The sequence below is a fragment of the Tiliqua scincoides genome, chromosome 11 (genome assembly GCF_035046505.1).
Source record: "Tiliqua scincoides isolate rTilSci1 chromosome 11, rTilSci1.hap2, whole genome shotgun sequence".
NCBI lineage: Eukaryota > Metazoa > Chordata > Lepidosauria > Squamata > Scincidae > Tiliqua > Tiliqua scincoides.
Genome location: NC_089831.1, coordinates 7,270,959 through 7,290,247, shown reverse-complemented (window position 1 = coordinate 7,290,247; position 19,289 = coordinate 7,270,959). Strand labels below are relative to the sequence as shown.

At 48.8% G+C, this 19,289-nt stretch overlaps 1 protein-coding gene across 2 annotated transcripts in view; it reads right to left on the bottom strand.

Annotated features, from left to right (window-relative positions):
- Nucleotides 1-37: 37 nt before the first annotated feature.
- The window catches only part of SORBS3 (sorbin and SH3 domain containing 3), a 75,261-nt gene continuing 56,009 nt past the window's right edge, over nucleotides 38-19,289 (bottom strand). Inside the window, exons 13-21 of one of the 2 annotated variants that reach the window (XM_066639601.1) lie at nucleotides 17,057-17,202; nucleotides 15,819-15,904; nucleotides 14,208-14,254; nucleotides 12,205-12,319; nucleotides 7,891-8,016; nucleotides 5,744-6,253; nucleotides 4,432-4,526; nucleotides 3,732-3,838; nucleotides 38-2,502 (exon numbers count right to left, since the gene is read on the bottom strand). In XM_066639601.1, the coding sequence (XP_066495698.1) occupies nucleotides 2,441-2,502; nucleotides 3,732-3,838; nucleotides 4,432-4,526; nucleotides 5,744-6,253; nucleotides 7,891-8,016; nucleotides 12,205-12,319; nucleotides 14,208-14,254; nucleotides 15,819-15,904; nucleotides 17,057-17,202 (1,294 nt within the window). In that variant the 3' untranslated portion in view covers nucleotides 38-2,440. The remainder of the gene's footprint in view (nucleotides 2,503-3,731; nucleotides 3,839-4,431; nucleotides 4,527-5,743; nucleotides 6,254-7,890; nucleotides 8,017-12,204; nucleotides 12,320-14,207; nucleotides 14,255-15,818; nucleotides 15,905-17,056; nucleotides 17,203-19,289) is intronic. The other variant, XM_066639602.1, reaches the window with a different exon arrangement.

Sequence of the window (19,289 nt, the reverse complement as noted above, 5' to 3'; positions counted from 1 at the left end):
AGGGGTGCCTCCTGCTAACATTCAGAGGCAGATCTGGTTAATGGTTTCATAGTGGTGATGTTTTATTGACAGGAGAGGCTGTACAGGCAATCACATAAAGAAGTCCTCTTTTCTCATTGTGAACAGTCCAAGGACCACCTTGCATACATACAAGTTGACTGATTCTAATGGTGCCCATATAGCTCAGGGCATACTGTGCAGTGGTTCCCATACTGTAAGGTGTGGTGCTGTGGGGCAGCGCAGCGAGTACTCAGGGATGGCGTGGGATGCTCACCACCCGACAGCAAGACCGCGACAAGACCCCAAAGACTGTGGAGCAGAGGCTTGGCTTGGCAGGCAGAGCTTCTGCATGAGATTTTCTGGTGCCCGAAAAGGTCGCCCACTCACCTGGTCGTCGTCTTGAACCTGGATGCAAAGGTGACATCATTGCATCACATGTCATCACTACTTCTGGGTGCCAAGCTTTGTGCCATCACGGCTAAGTTTGGGGATTACTGACATAGTGTATGTAAGACTGGGACATACCCACTTCACCCAACAGGCTTGATCAATGGTTTTCAAACTGTGTTTTTGGGGGGCATCCTAGGGTTCTTCAGAAACTTATCAGAAGTCACTGATGAGCAATGGCAGACAAGTTCCCAAGAGACAGCTCACCTGCCCCCCTGCAGACATGCAACCACTGGGCTGCACCAGAAGGGCTTTGCGCTCAGTCTGTGCAAGATGACAGCAATGCCTCCAGTGCTCCACCTGGAACACGCACTCTGTGATGTGCCCCAGAACATGAGGTGTGTCAGCAGAAAAGGGTACCTTGAAGGGAGAATGTTTAAAAACCGCTGAGATGCGTGGCCGAGTCTCAACCTGCAAGCTGCTAAACCATATCTTTTTTTAAAAAGGGAAGCTCTTGTTTACACAGGGAAGAGACGCAGGGCCAGTCTCAACCTGCAAGTTCTCTCTCCAGTAGCTGGATCTGCGTAGCAGAGCAGACTAGCTGCAGCATGGAAGCAAGCACTCTTAGCACAATGTGCAAGGCTGCAGTGGGCACAGATGTCCCTGTGATCTTGGCCCAACACAATCTCCCTCTCTCTTCCTCCTCCTCCCTGTCCCTCATCAGCTGCACACTTCACAGACTAGAGAACAAGGCCAGCTATAGCAAGAGAGGATAGCTGATCACAACCAATTCTCTGGCTGGTCTTGACCCCGAATTCTGGAGGTGAAAGGGGACCATCGGAATGAGAAGATCAAGGGCCGGAAAGAGGCAATGCAGTCAGGCCAATAACTTCTATGAGAGGAGGGGGCCCTGCAGTGCCCCTGTTCTTCCTGGCTCCTGCAGCTGAGGGCAGGATTGAGACGCATCTTTGGAGAGCAGCTGTGGGCAAGCAGGACTTGTGCAAACACAGCAACAGAGAACCTCCTCCATTATTTCTTGCTTGAAGCTCTATTAGCAAAGAAATTGGTAACCGTAAGGTGGGTGCTCCTTCTTTTCCTCCCTCCCATAACCCCTGATCAGGATCAATATTAAATTAAACCCTTTGCCACAAGTGCTCCGATTAGAGAAGGAGAATTTTAGCAGAAGGAATTCCCCAGCAGTAGGAAACTCCTTAAATATTTTGCCCACCCCTTGTTGTGTAAAATGAAAAAAAAAAAAAATGTGCATTCACTCTTAGGATTCAGGGGGAAAGGGGAATGATTGCAAGTTACTTAGATCACAAAATGAGTCAGACGGACGGGGTTATTCAGCCCAAATTCAGCAGGCTAAACTTCAAGGATAATTAAGCAAAGTACAAAAGTGCGGACACCGGGTGACCATGAAGGGACTCTCATTGCACACAGTTCCTACATACAGTCAGTGGTCCAGCCTTGCACTGGGGAGGGTCCAGGAACTCCCATGGGGCATGGGGAAAAAGTGCACAGGTTCAGATCACAGCAACTGTAGCTAGGCTGTTGCTTACTTGTGGAATCTCCGAACACTGATGCAGTGCCTAGTGCATTCTAGGGATTTTTTCTGGATGAGAGACATGATATGGGACCGTCATCTCATCACAGCCGGCTTCCTTCCACTGCTGCTGTGAGAGCCAACAGACAAGACTCCAGTTTTGTTCATAAGGTTGAATGTTCAGCCGGGACAGTGGCCAAAGTCCAGAAGATATCTGCAGTGCTTGCTCGGGTCAAGACTCTGTCATGGAAAGACTGCTGTTTCATGAATACCAGAGAATGAGGAATGAGGCTGCAATCACCCCAGGCATAGAACCTGGCCCAGAACTGGAAGACAGTGGTCAAGGAACAGCTGGACACTCCCTTAGGAGTCCAGGCTGACTTGCACATCACCACCTCCTCCTTCTGCTCCTTGACTACAGTTTTCAGGCCAGCTCTTCAAGGAAACTGGATACAAGAGCAAGTGATTCTGATTCTGCTTGGTGAATATGGGTTGGCTGAGGGGCAGTCACACTGGTGCCACGTAATTCCCAGGGAAAGTGCCAAATTTTTGCGTTCTTCTGGATATTCCTGGAGAAGGAAAAAAGTGCACATGATGAGGGGACACCGTTCAAGATTGCCCACCCGGCAGTAGAAATTCTCTCTTGGAAGGGGTAGAGCAAGCCCCTTGGGATAAATATTGGGTTCCAAAGTAGCCGCTGACCAGTAGTGTAAGTACAGGGGTGGTGGCGCAGAACGTATTACAGTCACTGCAACATGCCATACAACCAACCCCTCCCACTCGCCATCAGAGTCATTCGGGGCAGTCCTGGCAACACAGTTGGCTAGGCTGCCCAGAATGGCTCTGACGGCAAGTAGGAGGGGCCAGAAACATGACACACTGCGGCGCCTGCAATACTTACTGTGCTGCCACCCCTGTAGCTATGCTAGCGCCACTTACTAGACCACTAGTTTCCTCCCAGGACCTGGTTTCATGGCTCTCTCCAGCACTCCCTTCCCTCTGCTTCTGGGAGAGTCTCAAGAAGTCCTTGCTACTCAAGGCACGATTTGGTGGGCAGGAACTCACCCTATTCTGCATACCAAAGAAGGGGAACGCCAAGGGGCCTTAGCTCCATGCAGCCTGATTGCCGGTCACATTCCTTTTATGTAACTGTAACATTCATACAACTGTTTTCTACTGAACGTGGATCCTTGAGCGGTAAGCAACGCTAGACAAACGCAGCTTGCGCTATAGAGGCGGGAGAGCATCACAGCTCCCCCTTATCTGCATAATGATTCTGCCACCCATAAGGGAGATTTAATTTGGTGCCTGGTCTGTGAATAGTGTGTGTTTCCTTTCCTTAGGTTAACATAAGAACATCCGAAGAGCCCTGCTGGATCAGGCTAAAGGCCCACCTAGTCCAGCTTTCTGTATCTCACAGTGGCCCACTAGATGCCTCGGGGAGCACATAAGACAACAAGAGACCTGCATCCTGGTGCCCTTCCTTGCATCTGGCATTCTGAAGTAACCCACTTCTAAAATCAGGAGGTTGCACAGACCCATCACGGCTTGTAACCTGTGGTGGATTTTTCCTCCAGAAATCTGTCCAGTTCCCTTTCCAAGGCAGCTAGGCCAGATGCCATCACCACATCCTGTGGCAAGGAGTTCCACAGACTAATTACACGCTGGGTAAAGAAATATTTCCTTTTGTCTTTTTTCTTAACTAGGAATGCCTCCAGGTGCATGGCAAGGATGCTGGAGAAGCACCCTTGGATCTCACCCTTGAATACCCCCCCGTTCTTCCTCAATGCAGACATACCCACAAACCAGCCATCATCACACTGCTGCATTACATCCACGCGGTCCCCTTCTCGAAGTTCCAGCTCATCCTCATTCTGGGGTCTGTACTGGTAAAGAGCCTGATATCTGCAAAGGACAATTGAGTTAGTGACAACAGCCTCCTTTTACAGAACTGACTTCAAGATTCATAAGACCATTTTCCACTTGAGTCCAGAGGGTGAGCGTTTAAAAAACGGAAACAATAAAGAGGGGGGATTTTTGTTCCATGGCTCCACTCGGCAGGCCGCACAGAGCAGCAGAGCTGAAGTGCGCTTTGCATATGGAAATGGAATGTGCGCACAGTCTGGCTGCCGCCCTCTCCTTCTTGTCCTTCCCTCCCTGACATCTTGGGGGAAGGGGAGATGCACTTCAGCCCAGAAAGGCTGAGTTGTCTCAGCCGCTCCACAAAGGCTTTGCAATGCTGGCAAAGCCTTGATCAGGGCACAGGTACGGCAGCCAGTGGCTTCCGCTTCCTTGCGCAGCGAACGAGCCCCAGTGAAAAAGCCCCTTGTTCTGTCCAACAATCCAGGCACTGTCCCAGTCTGGCACCCTGGGGGGCCGTCTGCAGCCAGCCCTCCCCACGGGTCACTTCACCGCAATGGACGGCCTGGCCGGCTGCCAGCTTTAGCGGGCTTTTTCCCGACTGCACTTCCCCGCCATTAGAAATGGGCCTCACTTACGGGGTCCACTGGATGGTGGACGGGGGAGCTTCGGAGGCCTGCCCGGGGCTGCGCGGCTGGGAAGCTGGAGGAGTGGCTGTCTCGAGGGTCGCTCTCTGCAGACAAGCAAAAAGAGAGGCCGTAGTGAGGACACAGTGAGCTGCTTGAGCCGGGAAGTAAGGCAGAGGTGCAAGAATGGAACAGGTGTCTAAACACTGGGAACTAGCAGGAGCAGACACAGAAGGTCCAACAAGGAAACCCCTTAGGGGTGGCACCATATTCTGCGCCCCTGGAATGTGGGGTGCAATTAATCTCAATAAAAATATAGGCACACCAGCTTCAATGAACAGGAGAGGGAGAGGAAAGCAACTCAAAATGCTTGCTAACTCCATGATCCCAAGAAAGGCACACTCAGCAGAAACTAGGAATAAACAGGACAAGCCTGGCACATTTGCTTATATAATTACTCCGTCTTATTCTCATGAATTACTCTGAACAAGCGGATAGTATTTCAACATGCTGTTGGCTGAGAAAGTGGGGTTTCACAGGCCATGGGAGGGCAATCGTTTTTGGTGCAAATTGCCACAGGTAGGGTCAAGGGTGCTGCTGAAGTGGACACTCTCTCCTCTGACGTCCTGGAGCCTCACCTTGCTCTCCACGGTGCCTTCAGACCAGTGGTTCCCACACATTAAGCACCGGGACCCACTTTTTAGAATGAGAATCTGTCAAGACCCACCAGAAGTGATGTCATGACCAGAAGTGACATCATCAAGCAGGAACATTTTAACAATCCTAGTGTGTGCAATCCTACCCACACTTACCCAGGAGTAAATCCCATTGACTATCATTGTTAAAAGAATATACATAGTAGCTTGTTAAAATTACAGGTCTGTAACATTTCCCCAAATGTAGTCACATACCATGGTAGCATCAAGTGTAATATATTTTTAAAAAATATTGAAATGAATGGGGACCCACCTGAAATTGGCTCACGACCCACCTAGTGGGCCCCAGTTTGAGAAACACTGCTTCAGACCATACAGGCACTAGTCTGTATATTCAAATCCACAGATAATAAGGAGGGCCCACTGAATCTTCATTTCTCTGGTTTACACAATTTATTCTAACCACAAACCGACTTTCAGAGCGGCCAGGGGTATGCCAGCATCAAGGTTCATTCTTGCTTTCTTTAGAAGGGTGCAGTGTTACCCTCTCTGCCAAATCACTGGAGGGCGGGCGGCTTTGAGCTCACCACAGAGCCAGGGTGCAGCTGTTCCCTAGTGCTGCAAGTGGGAATGGAGGAAGAAAGTGCATGAATGAAACAGCAAATCACCTGAAGCGGGAAGACAGTTCTTGGTTGTGACACCAATGCGGGAGCAGCAGGGTCTTGCGCCTGGAAAGATGGGGCAGGCTGTGGGCTGCTGCTGGAAGTTTTGGCTGGACTCTGGTTCTGGGGACTGAAGGAGGCTGCTCTGGGCGAGCTCTGGGATCTGTGAGGCACAGCCTCAGTGTGTTCCAGCTTTGGGGACGCTGGAAAAGTGAATCCAATTCCAGAGTGGCTGGACGAGGATGAGAGTCTGTCTGTGCCCAGGGAGCCTTGCAGGCTTGAAGGCAAGGTGTCAGACTGCCACCTGCTGCCCAGGCTGGGCGAGTGCAGCTGAGAGGGCGAGCTGGAGGAAGCCTGGAGGCTTGGGGAGGAAGGAAATTCCTCCGAGTTCTTCACTCTTGGCTCCTTCATCACCTGCACGTAGCTGGCCGGGAAGATGCCCTGGCGGCTAGTGCCGGAGATGCGGCCTTCGTACCAATTCCCATCCACTCTGCGAACCAGGCAGATGCGTTCGCCCTTGCGTAAGAAGAAAGAGAGAGAAAGGTGAGCACAGATGGGGAGACAAGGGAGCCCTGAGGCGGAATGCAAGCCTGCCGGTTGAAAGACTACAGTCCAACTCCCCCAACACAACCGATCCATCTGGATGCACCTGCAGGCTGTTCCAGCCTAGCCACCCATTGTCCTGTCCCCGTTCAGGTCTGTCCAGTTCAGTCTCCAGCCAGACTTGGCAACAGCACCCCCAGCTAATCCTGCACAATATCTGCAGGCATACAGGAAGGGTCTCCTGAAACACAAGGACACAGCTCCTTTTAACCACAAATTCAATTTGTTGCTGGAGGAGGAAACCAAAAGACCCCAAGGCTGTTCAGACTGCAGGGTTTAGAGTTACTTGAGAAACTCATGCAATGATGATGAGCACAGGTTTTTATTTCTGCTGGGAAGCCAGTGCAGCTCTCCAGTACACGTGCCCTGGACAAGCACTGATTGAAAAACTCACGTGGCCTATCTTATGTTACAGTCCAAATCCAGGTCTCACATTCTTCTACTACACAAAAGCACCTTCCACGGGGGAACTAAGTACAGCATGCCCTCCTTATCTGCGGATACTGAGCCCCGGCTCAGAGGGCCTCCTGGACATGACTGGAAGTAGCTTCTGGTCATGTCTGGGAGGTGTTCAGAGGCTGGGGAAGGCCCGTGGAGTGGGCTGCAGGTCGCCGTGACCTCCAGAGGGACCAGCACAACTATCAGGTAAGAGATTGTGAGCTGGGCGCCGGGCATTGGTATCCACGGGGGGAGGGGGAGAGTCTGGCACCAATCCCTTGCAGATATCAAGGAACAAATGCAAGATGTGGAACAGTCTTGACTGACCCCGTGGACTTCCAAGTCTCCAGAGTTTCACCTCCTTCCAGTAAATAAAAGCCACCTGTTAATTGCGCTGTTCACTGAAATCAAATTGTTCTGAGGCTGCAAACACAGCAATGTTGAACAGTTCCTTGGGGACAGGAAAGGACATCCAAATCAAGTAATGAACCTCTTCCAGTCCTCTAACCAATCAGAGCTGCTGTTCTCACGGCACTGCCCAGTCCAGTCAGGGTACTCGGCTGCCTATGAACTATGAGATTCTTTGGTGCAGTTTTCTCTCTTGGAAGGGGCAGGATAGAACATGAACAGCCCAAAGATGCTCAGCTCTACCATTAGGCAAGAGCAGAGCCTGCCTCTGGCAGCAGATTTGGGGAGTTACTGTTAAAAGGTTATAAATTATTGACTTTGTTACATTTTTATCACCATGCAAGACGCCATTCGGATTTTCTGCCCGAGGCACCAAAAAATGTCTCAGAGCCTAGTTTATGAGAATCACAGGCAGATAATCCAACAGCTGTTAGACAGGAATGCGCCCATAAGAGCACAGGAGCAAATTCTGAAGCCTTCTGCCACTAGAAGTAGCAGTAAGTACAACAGGAGCCGCAACACTGTCGCTGTCCCAAATGGCTCCAATGGCAAGTAGGAGGGACTGCTTACATGGCGCATTGAGGCACCTGCTGCACTTACACGCCAGCCCCGCTCTGGCTACACTACCAGCCACCGGCCCCATCCAGAGCTGGAATCCATATCTGCGCTGATCTTTGGCCTCCCCCAATGCTTTGCTCTGGTACCTTCCGAAAGGACAGCTCCACTGGCAGGTCTCCTTTGAAGTTGTACTGAGCCACTGCCTCTCCGTACTCCAGGACTTGAATCGTGGGAGATTTGATGGGTTTAGGGACTTCTGTCGGCGGCAAAACCTAGTCAACAGAGAAACAACACAGTATAAACTGGTTCTGGTTTTAGCAAGGAGCACAGGTTTTTCAGGTTGAGTTCCAAGCTGGGCTGGAGGGAAGTTGAATCTCTGCCTTCCAGGCTTTGCAGGCCATCAAGTTTGTTTCTGGAACTCGCAGAGACCCATCACCATGGGCCAGGCTGTTTCCTTCTTCGCTGCCCACTTGATGTTGGGGAAATTGGCTCCTAGTTCCCAGTTCCTTACTCGTTATAGCAGAGACAAATTCTTGCATGAGCAGACTGAATAAAGAATCAGGTTTTCTTTCAATTGCACCCCAAAATAAGATATTAGAGAATAGCCTCCTGATCATGCCAGTGTATGATCTGGGGTTGGCACAAGATTATTTTAGGGTACACAGCTGCTATTCTTTTGTACATAATTAGATTTTACTGGAACAGAAGTAATGCATTTGGGATTGTCCTGCACAGTAAAGCCTTGGGCAAGAACATAAGAACATAATAAGAGCCCCGTTGAATCAGGCCAAAGGCCCATCTAGTCCAACTTCTTGTATCTCACAGTGGCCCACCAAATGCCCCAGGGAGCACGCAAGTCAACAAGAGACCTGCATCCTGGTGCCCAAGACATGACTTTACTGTGCTTCTTAGAAGACAATCTTCTAGTCATGGGACTGTATTATTTGGGGTGATCCTGGGCCTATGGTTGGAGCATATTTGTCTGCATTGCTTGGTGTCATCACATTTCAACATATTCCGTGCAAAAACAACACTGTGAAACAACCTGAGACCTTTTGCAGCTTGTAGGCGATGCTCTTCCAGTGATGTATCATATGTGATACACCAAAGCTTATTTTGGGATGCCAAGGCCTGAAAATCTGTTCAGGATGCTTATGCAGCCTTTTGTCTCTGAGACAAATAAGGAACTGGGAACTAGGAATCCATTTCAGCATCTACCCACTAGGCCACCCTGCTGCATATCTTATTCCACTAGCACGGTCAGTGGATGATTTCTTCCACTCTCCCAGATGGTTTCCTTGTTCAAGCATCAGTGAGCAAGTGAAGCAACCATGAAGGATTTTGAAGTCAGTAGTTTTCACTCTATCTTAATGAAACCTTTTCCACATTGGCTCATTGGTTGAGGAAGCCCCACATACCTCGCACAGACCCCAGTGCATTGTAGGAGATTCCAGTGTATGTTCTAGGGCAGTGTTTTTCATTGTGGGTTGCGACCCACTAGGTGGGTTGCAAGCCATTTTCAGTTGGGTCACACAGCACCTAGCTCAGTTGCCATTGAAAATACGGAGCTGAAAATACAGGGTACAAAGCTTCTGGGCAGGACAAGCTCCTAGGCCGAGGGACCTGGTGCTTTGCCCTGAATAGGTAGGAAGATGGGGCACTGGTAAGAGGGAGGGCTGTATGGTTGCAGAAGGATCCAAGACTGTGCTCTGCTTTGACTTCCAAGCTGGAATGTTTGAATTCTGAGCTACGCAAAATAACAGCAAAAGTGTGCTGTGTAACGGGACCTTTGGCTGAGCGTGGCTTAGATTTGAAGCCTACATTGATGATATCACTTACGGCTATGACATCACTTCCGGTGGGTCTCAACAGATTGTCATTCTAAAAAGTGGGTCCCGGCGCTAAAAAGTTTGAGAACCACGGCTCTAGGGTGTATGCTAAGTTCCTGCGCAGCACCTGCCACCATTTGACTTGGTGCAATCTAGAAAACACATCCAAACCTTTCCTGCAGCTGTACATCACACAGTAAAAAGTCTTTCAGATAAGCCTGTCTGTCATTACAGATGTCTTTACTGAAGATCTGATAAACTTCTAAGGAATTCCAGAATCCCCCAGAACACAAACTAAAAACCACAAATAAGCTTCCCCCCGTATTTGGCCGTGCCAGTTCCTACAGCAAGCTTAATTTTGTAGCAATGCAATTACAGCTGTAGATACATGCCAACTTCCCCTAAGCAGCTATGTTTGTATTTCAGATAAGAGCAGAACTGCACCTAGAGGGGAAGTCTTTTCCCCAGACAGCATGGCACTGGTTACAAAGAATTGTTCATAACTATACAGCATTCTATGCTATATTCAGAACAGTTCTGCTTGAATAGTTGCAGGTACTGTCATGAGATCATCCTAGACAAAGACAGCCTGTTCCCAGTATTTCATCACTAGTTTAGAGTTGGTTGCACAGGTCGAGAGCAGTCTTAGGGCCCAAACCTATCCAACATTCCAGAGCTGGTGCAGCCGCAATGCAGTCCCAAAGAAAGAGAACAAATATTGCCATACCTGGAGGAGGCCTCTGTGGCTGCCCCCCTACCATAGGATGCAACACATGCCCTGCTGGCATGGCTGCACCAGCACTATAAAGTTGGATAGGATTTGGCCCTTAGTTGGCAATGGCTCCCATTAAGTTCTATGAACTAAGATCAAAAGGCTGCCACCAGCAAGCATGTTGTGCAAGGAGCAAAACTGGCTGTCCTTTCCCCTGCTCTAAGGAACTGGGGACAACAGAAGCCGTCTATGTGTGCTGTCACTTAATCCCATGGAAATGAAAGGCCTCCATTTGCTCATAGGGGGAAAGGTTAGGTGCTGTATTTGGTGATACAGTGGTAGTGGAAGCAATAGTTTCCCCCATCCCTGACATGGGGTAGCCTAGCCTCCACTGAGATTCATCAATGGAGGGGAAGGGAAATGTGCCCCTCACTTTTCATGCCCCACTCTATGGCTCCATGCAACATATAGACCCTCTACAACTATCACCCTGATTGTCATAATGACAATAATTTTGCTAGTTTATCCTAACAGCAGCCACCAAGGGTTTGCAGGGCAGTTACATTCCACAGATTACATGTGTCCTGCACAGAAACATTAGTCCTTTGTTTTGAAACATGCAGCCCACTTCTGTTCTATTCTGTCTGCAGCCCCCATGCTTGGACAATGCCACTTCTCTCCCCCTTCAAACCCCACCTCTTCAGGGAAGACTTTGATTTAACCCTTTAATCCTCACATTCAGCAGGCGGGATGCCCGAGTATGTGGAGCTGCCTTGCTCACATTCATCCCTGATTACACAGAATATGTAGGAAACATTCTCTAATAAAAAGTTAAGCTGCCTTGTATGAGACCATAGGCGCATCTAGCTCAGTATTAACTACAACAGTGGGGTTCAGAGGTCTTTCCCAGTACAACTTAGAGATGCCGGGGACTTATCCTGGGATGTTCTGCATGCAAACATTTTAGAAATGTTTTTTCTAGATTTTAGAAATGGGCTATGTCAGAATGCCAGATGCAAGGGAGGGCACCAGGATGCAGGTCTCTTGTTATCTGGTGTGCTCCCTGGGGCATTTGGTGGGCCGCTGTGAGATACAGGAAGCTGGACTAGATGGGCCTATGGCCTGACCCAGTGGGGCTGTTCTTATGTTCTTAAACTACAATTCCCAGGAAGCCTTGCAGGTCTCTTGTTATCTGGTGTGCTCCCTGGGGCATTTGGTGGGCCGCTGTGAGATACAGGAAGCTAGACTAGATGGGCCTATGGCCTGATCCAGTGGGGCTGTCCTTATGTTCTTAACTACAATTCCCAGGAAGCCTTGCAGGTCTCTTGTTATCTGGTGTGCTCCCTGGGGCATTTGGTGGGCCGCTGTGAGATACAGGAAGCTGGACTAGATGGGCTTAAGGCCTGATCCAGTGGGGCTGTTCTTATGTTCAAAGTCTGGGCTCCACCACTGAGCTACAACCTCTCTTTAACTGCTCCTCCCATTGCTGTCTTCTTCCCTTCCCTAACTTAAGACTGTAAGTTCCTTGGGGCAGAGACCCAGCCTTTACTGATGTCTCTCTATAAGGCAATAAGCATACTGATGACTCTGCATTAAGACCAACAGAGACATAAATAACATACTGGTTCTAGAACTGGGAGTAACCCTTCTGTTCAGGTACACCTGTATAGCCTGGAGCTACCTTGGGGGCTGATGAGCAGGACAGAAATATAAAAATGGTTAGGTGCACATTTATCAGACACCAACTTTGACAAAGAAACTGATCCTACCCTCAGGCTAAAAGCAGGTGGAGATGAATAAAGCTTGGTCACAACATTTTCTGTCATCTCCCTCTTTTACACTCACTGAATAAAAATGCATCCAAGTCTGTAGGGAAGGCACAGAACCACACAGCAATGCTCCCCTCCCTGCCTGCTTACCTCCACATAGTTGGCAGGGAAAATGCCCACCCGGCCATGGTGTTCTCCTTCCAGCCAGTTTCTGTCCACTTCCTTGTGGATGTAGACAATGTCACCCTTCTGCAGGGTCAGTTCCCTGAAATGCCAAAGGACAGCATAATGAACCACTATCAGAGATGTGCAGTAGGCCCCTTTAGAAAGGTGGATCCATTCCCAGACCCCCAACAAATACAGATTTTTGGGACTGATCAAATCTGTGGACTTCCCAGATGTGACTGGAAGGCCCTCCAGCCGCAGGCTCAGCATCCACGTCGAGTTAAATCCACGGATGCCAAACTCACAGATAAGGAGGACACAGATAAGGAGGACAAACTGTAACACATTTTGTCTCTTCAGGTTGGACACACCACCTCCTACTCAGTTTGCTAAGGTAACTACCATTACCACAGAGGCCTGTGTTGAGTTTCAGTGAGGAAGACCCAAGCTGGAGTCACTCAGCAAGGGCATTATTTCAGGGGGTCTGGGATCTACCTAGCTTGGTCCACCCCGAACCCTTAGAACCAGTGCCAGTCCACCATCACAGAGTGGGCAGGGAGCAACATATGGAGCCCAGAGCTCCAGGGTTCTTTGCTCCAGAACCCCTAGTAAATTGCCACCAACCCTGGAGGGGAGGCTTAAGATTCACAGCAACATTCACAGGTCTGTACTCACAGGTCAATGTATTTGATGCTCAAACCACAAACTAAAACATTTTACTTGAAAAGACAATATAAAAGACAGCTGTGGTTTTCAGGGTGAGTTGTGGGAGTGCTGGGTGCGTACTAGGTTATTCTAGGTTCTTGCAGGGGGCGGGGAAAGGAAGGGTTGTGGCTTAGTGTTCAAGCACCTGCTTCAAATGCAGAAAGTCGAAGATTAAATCCCTGGCACCATCTCCAGGTAGAGCAGAGAAAAACTCCTGTATGAACCCCCTTGAGACCCACTTCCAGTCTGTGTTGACAGCACAGAACTAGATCGACCAATTCTATATAAGCAGCTCCCTATTATCCTAAGACAAGAGACAGATCTAATAGACTTGGACAGAGCCACACGAGTAGAGCCTGGGCTCTAGAGCGTTTTCCAGAAGGAACTTTTTGCAACTGGGGTTTCGTAGCAACCCTGACTAGCCCTGAGGAATGGGCTTTACTGGGTTGTTGTGGATAAGCCACTCAGCCTAATCTGTCAAAAAAAAAAAAAGCGGGTGCTGCGAGGATGACTGAGTTTGCAGAGCATTAGTGAGGGAGCAACATTTTTGCACATGGAAGGCCCCTTCAATTTCCAACCACTCCATCCAAACGCAGACTAGCTATTCAGCCACAGGAATTTCTCAGCAGTGCAACCATCTAGTGCCGCCATGTTCAAACAGTGTGCCACGAAAGGTTCACAGGGGTGGCGCAAGTGCTTGGAGCACAGCAGTTGAAAAATAGCTGAAAAACTCGCCTAGGTTCTGTGGCTCTGTTTTTCGGGCAACTGTCTCTAGGAGCAACTTCAGCTGGCAAGGGGCAGACAATTCATTACTACAAACAGTTGCCCTAGAAACAGAGCTGCAGAACCCGGAAGAGTCTCCTGGAAGCCAGAAGTGACATCACAAGTGACATCATAACACTGTGGTTCTTAAACTTTTCAGAGGCCCTAGAAGCTGCCACCTGATTCATAAATGCCAAAGGATGTGGCTATAATGGTGATTGGGCAGCAGTGCTACCCCCGCCCAAGTTGCAGCTTGTTTAACCCTTGATGCACATAGCCTGATCTGCCCTGTGAGTTTCAAAAACCACCAGAAACTGGGTCATGATCCACTGGTAGGTCCTGGACCCACAGTTTGAGAACCACTGGGCTAGCTAAAGCCCCACACCCCTCATTATATGAATTAGGCATTGGGCAAGGGTGAAAAACAGAGGTGACACACCCTCACTCTCTTCACAATAAAAAAAATATCAGCCAGGAGCCAAAGTTGTTCAACACTGTCAAGAGACCATAAAGTTACTCACTTTGGTGACTCTGCTTGGAAGTCAAATTTGAGGCGAGCAGCTTTCATCTGGAGAGAGGAGAAACAGATTAAAGCAAGCATGGAATTAGGTGCCTATTCAGAGCTATTGGACGTTGAAGGGAAACCTGGGCACCTCGCCAACACAGCCACAGAAACAAAGCAAACAATAAATGACAACGTAACTTAAGCCTCTGTCCTAGATCACAGAGTGTCACACATAGATGGGGTCCACCAAGCCACAGGTGCTGGTGAAGACGTAAGGCTCAGCTGACATGAACAAGATCAAATGTCTTGAGGCCCTCCTGCAGGGGTTATTCAGGCAGGAAGGGACTTGCATAAGAACATAAGAGCAGGATCAGGCCTGCTGGATCAGGCCATAGGTCCAACCAGACCAGCATCCTGTTTCACACAGTGGCCCACCAGCTGCTTCTGGGAAGCTCACAGCAGGGGAGAAAGACATGTCCTTCTCCTGACTTGCATTCAGAAAGAAGCAGGCTGATGAAACTGGAAGTAGCGCATAGGTGTCATGACCAGAACATGTGATCGACCTGCATGAACTTGTCCAATCCCCTTTTAAAGCCATCCAAGCCAATGGCCATCGCCACATCTTGTGACAAGAAATTCCACAGACTGCGTATGCACTGTGTGAAAAAGTATGTTCTTTTGTCCATCCACAGTTTCCTGTCACTCAGTTTCATTGCATGATCCCTGGTTCTAGAAGCATGATAGAGGGGGAAAAAAATTATCTCTCCACACCATGCATAACCGTCTCTCAATCATGTCCCCCCTCTTGATCGCCTTTTTTTTCAAGCTAAAAAGCTCCAAATATTGTAGCTTTTCCTCCACAGGAAGGTTACTTCTCATCTATTCTTTTGCAGAGGTGCATATTCCTAGCAAAGGATGATTTATGTTGACCAAACTCCTGAATATATTGCAGAATCCTCCTCCGCTGTGCAAAAAAGAAGTACACTAAGGGCACAATCCTAACCAGGTCTACTCAGAAGTAAGTCTTATTTTGTTCAATGGGGCTTACTCTCAGAAAAGTGTGGTTGGGATTGCAGCCTAAGTCCCTGACATACATATTGGTTCCTTTACAGAAGTCTGTTTAGAAATCAGAACAAATGAAGGTTGAAACAGCTGCCCAGCACTTTTGCACTTGCACATAAGAAGAGCCCCCTGGAACAGGTCAATCTATCTAGTCCAGCTTCCTGTATCTCACACTGGCCCACCAGATGCCTCAGGGACTGACGCAAGAGAACAAGAGACCTGCATTCTGGTGCCACTCTCATACAGCGGGCATTCAGAGGTAGCTTACTTCTAAAACCAGGAGGTTGCACATACCTATCATGGCTTGTAACCTGGGATGGACTTTTCCTCCTGAAATCTGTCCGATCTTCTTTAAAGGCATCCACGCCAGATGCCATCACCCCATCCTGTGGCAAGGGGTTCCACAGACTAAAACACAACAGATGGACTGAGGGACAGCATTCGGTGCACTGCCAGGCAGCAAGAGACCCTGGGCTGGCCCTGGCCTACTTACTAGCAAATTCAGGCATAATCTACATACAAAGCAAAGTTATCTAACCCCCCTTGGAAAGAAGTTGCAACTCACCTTCTTCTCGTCTCTCTTTGGGGGACTGTCTAGGACCACTTCTGCAGTATCTGGAAAGGAGCTTTTCCCCACAAGCCTCAGGGGATCTGTGTGAAGAGGATGAAGAAACCACTGGGTTAGGGTGTTCAATGAAATTTACTTGCAGGAAAGTGTATTATTAGATTGCAGCTCAAGTTGCAAGGAAGGAGGTTTGCTATTTGTCTTACAAAACTATCGCTTCTCCACCTCACTGGTATACCTGGGGGGGGTCAGCAGGTGCAAGTGCCCCTGAGTGGCACATCTGAGGGGGATGGCGCCCCCCCAGCCATGCTGCCCAGTTTCGTGCTGCCATTTGCATCAGTCTCCTTGCTGATAAATGTATCAAGCACATGACTTCCTTCCGCTGAGCAATTTCTCTCTCTCTCACCACTCCTCAGTTCCCTCCACAGAGAGACTATCTTTCAAAATATGGCTAAAGACAGGAGCATTTAAGTTTGCTTTGCTCCTCGCCTGGTGCTTGGGATCTGGGGAGGAGGTAGAAGGAGAGGGAAGCCAACAGTGCTTTGATCCTCTTCCTGCTGGAGAACAAAGGGTGCCATGTGTTATATTTCCCATGAATGCCCACTCAAAAGTAAATCCCATTGTGTTATATGGGGCTTACTCCTAGGAAAGTGTGTACAGGATGGCAGCGAAAGAGGAGGAGGCTATAGCACCTTACCTCCCCCTCCCCATTCTATCTTAGCCATCTTTCCCACCCTCTCGGTCCTCCCCCATTCCAAGATAACCCTATTGTGATGATCATCAGCAAGATAACCCTATTCTGATCATCCATTGCATGCTTGCTCAGAAGTAAGTCCCACTATGTTCAATGGGGCTGACTCCTGGGAAAGTGCGGTTTTCGGACTGCTGCTCAAGTGGCATAGCAGCACACACAAATGAGAGTTTCTACTCCATTAGGCTGGCAAGAGCTGCTGGGATACATGTAGGCACAGAAAGTCTCCCAAGGGATGATTGGCAGTGCCAGGAGAAGGGCTAGCATTGCTTTTGCCACCCCTTGGATTGCAGTGAATGTGTGGCTGCAAATCCCACATGGGTTGATAGCCAGGGATACATTTCCCCACAGAATAACTGCACATTTGGTCTGTTAAGACTGTTGCATCCTGATTACAAAATGGATATTGACCCGAGTGCTTCAGAAGAAAGATTATGTACATTTAATCAGTAAATACACACATATACACAAACATGCACATACATACCATTCCGGGATGGAGAGCTACTCCAATTATTCCTGGAAAGGCCTGGGCTCCCTTTATCCATTCTAGGACTGGCTGGTACGTAGCTCTGGGCCACCGGAAGGCCCTGTCCAGTGGAAGGATGGATGTTCTGATCAGGCAACGGGCTGCTGGGTTAGAGAAGATGGAGCTAAAGTGAGCAAGACTCAGCAAACTGAGTGCTGGAAATTGATGTGGGAGACCTCTGGTTCAAGGGGCCTCTGCCAAGTCACTGCCCCCGAGCACAGCATCTCATGTTTTGAACCCAAGACCCTTTGTAAAATTACTTTCTGGGACCTTCAAACTGTCAACCATCTGTGCGGCAGGCACACATATGAAGGTACACAGACAGACAGTCCCTTGCCCCAAAAGGGTTCAGAATCTAAAAAGGTGCAGAAGAATCACCAGCAAACCACCACTAGAAAAGATACTATGTTGGGGTGAATGGGAACAGTTGCTCTCCCCCATAGCACCACTTTAGAAAGTGCCTCCTTGCCCAGTTATTGGGGATTGAATGCTGGTGTGCACACTCAGGGTGCAATTCTACATTTCAAGTCAGAGAACTGGCCTAATCTGTAATATTTTCTCCCTAACACTGGCCATGTTCCACCCCTGCAATGGACAGAGACAAAACCATTCACTGACATGACATCCCAGTCAGTTGTACCACTGAGCTATGACCAATGCCACAACTCTGTCCATTCCACTTACAAAATCTGGTCAGAAGCAGCTCCTTGCGCAATCTTATCATAGGCATTAAAAAAGAGAGAGAGAGAGAGAGAGAGAGAGAGATGGAAAACATGCCCTATAGGAAACATGAGGGGTTTGCAGGTAGGAGCTGGATTAAGGAAGCAGAAGGCCAGCTCCCCATCATAGACCAGCTCCTGGGTCTACTACACCCTCCAAGGAGTCAACTTATATCACTTCCACCCAGCTCCTATTCCACCCAGCTTCTATTTCCAGGACAGCCCTCTTAGCTTCCACCCCACTCTCATCCCTCCAAACCATCTTTCCTTATCTCCTTAAGAAAACAAAGAAGGGAAAAATCAGGAGCAGGACAGAGGGGGCTGGAGGTGTAGACCTGAGGAGCCTGTTCCCTCTTTCTCCCATGTGAGTGGTAAGTCTGTCTATAATCCCTTCTCCCAGCCCAGGGCCCCTGGAGCCGTCTTGGCAGGCGGAGGCCAAATTCAACAGGAAGCACTGAAGCAGTAACAAAAAAACTGGCACGCAACAGCTATTTTGAAGTTTAACCTGGGTGGTTTGTGGTTTTTAATTTTTTTGTTATTATTTTAAAAGGACAGCACCTCTTTCCGAGGGAAAGAGGGAAAAGGGAAGGAGTTGAAGAAGCTCTGGGCTATGAAGGGGCTCCCCAATACCCCACCCTTTCCCCAGGCACCAAATTGGGAATGAAGTTGCTTGCCTCTCCAGTGCGGGTGGGAGCAGCTGAGGAAGCTAATCTGTCTATATTTAAAATTCTTGAGTCAAGGAACTGTCAAATTACCAAAGAAAAATACAGTGGGGCGAGCTGTGTGAGGCAGCATTTGTGAGCCAGAACCTTCCATCATCACTTATCCCAAACTCACTAGGTGACCCTAAGTTAGTTCAGCCTCACTAACTCCGCCTCAGTCTTGCCTTCTGCAAAATGGGAAGAATGCTATTGATTGGGTACAGAACAATACTACTCCTGATCCACCTTATAGACTTTGCCTCCTCTTACCGAGAACTTATCAAAGCACCCTGAGCACTCTAAAATGCCACCTACGTGCCAAGCATTGATGATTTATTTTTTTAAAGGATAAACACTATGAGGCATCAATCTTACACAAATTGGTCTGTTCTGAAGCAGTTCTCAGCTGCTCCTAGCAAAACCACTGAAGGAACGAGAAAGGACATCAAACCACAATGAATTGGCTCCTGGCTTACTGCAGGGTCCACCAATTAAAAAGGTTATTTACATTCTTGCCACTAAAAGCTGGAGAAAAGTTTTCAGTTTTCCCACTAACTTTTTATAGGGGGATAAATGCCCTTCGGAAAGCCAGAGGTGCATTCCCTGGAGAGAACCCTTAATTTTGGTGGTGCTTGCAAAGTAGAACTTCCTAGTGGATTGCACACACACCCACTCACCCCAAATTTGGATTTTCCACCTCAGGCACCAAAAATGTTCCAGGGCATTCCTGGCAAAAGTGCAGCATCCACTCATGCCAAGCTAATCAGATGA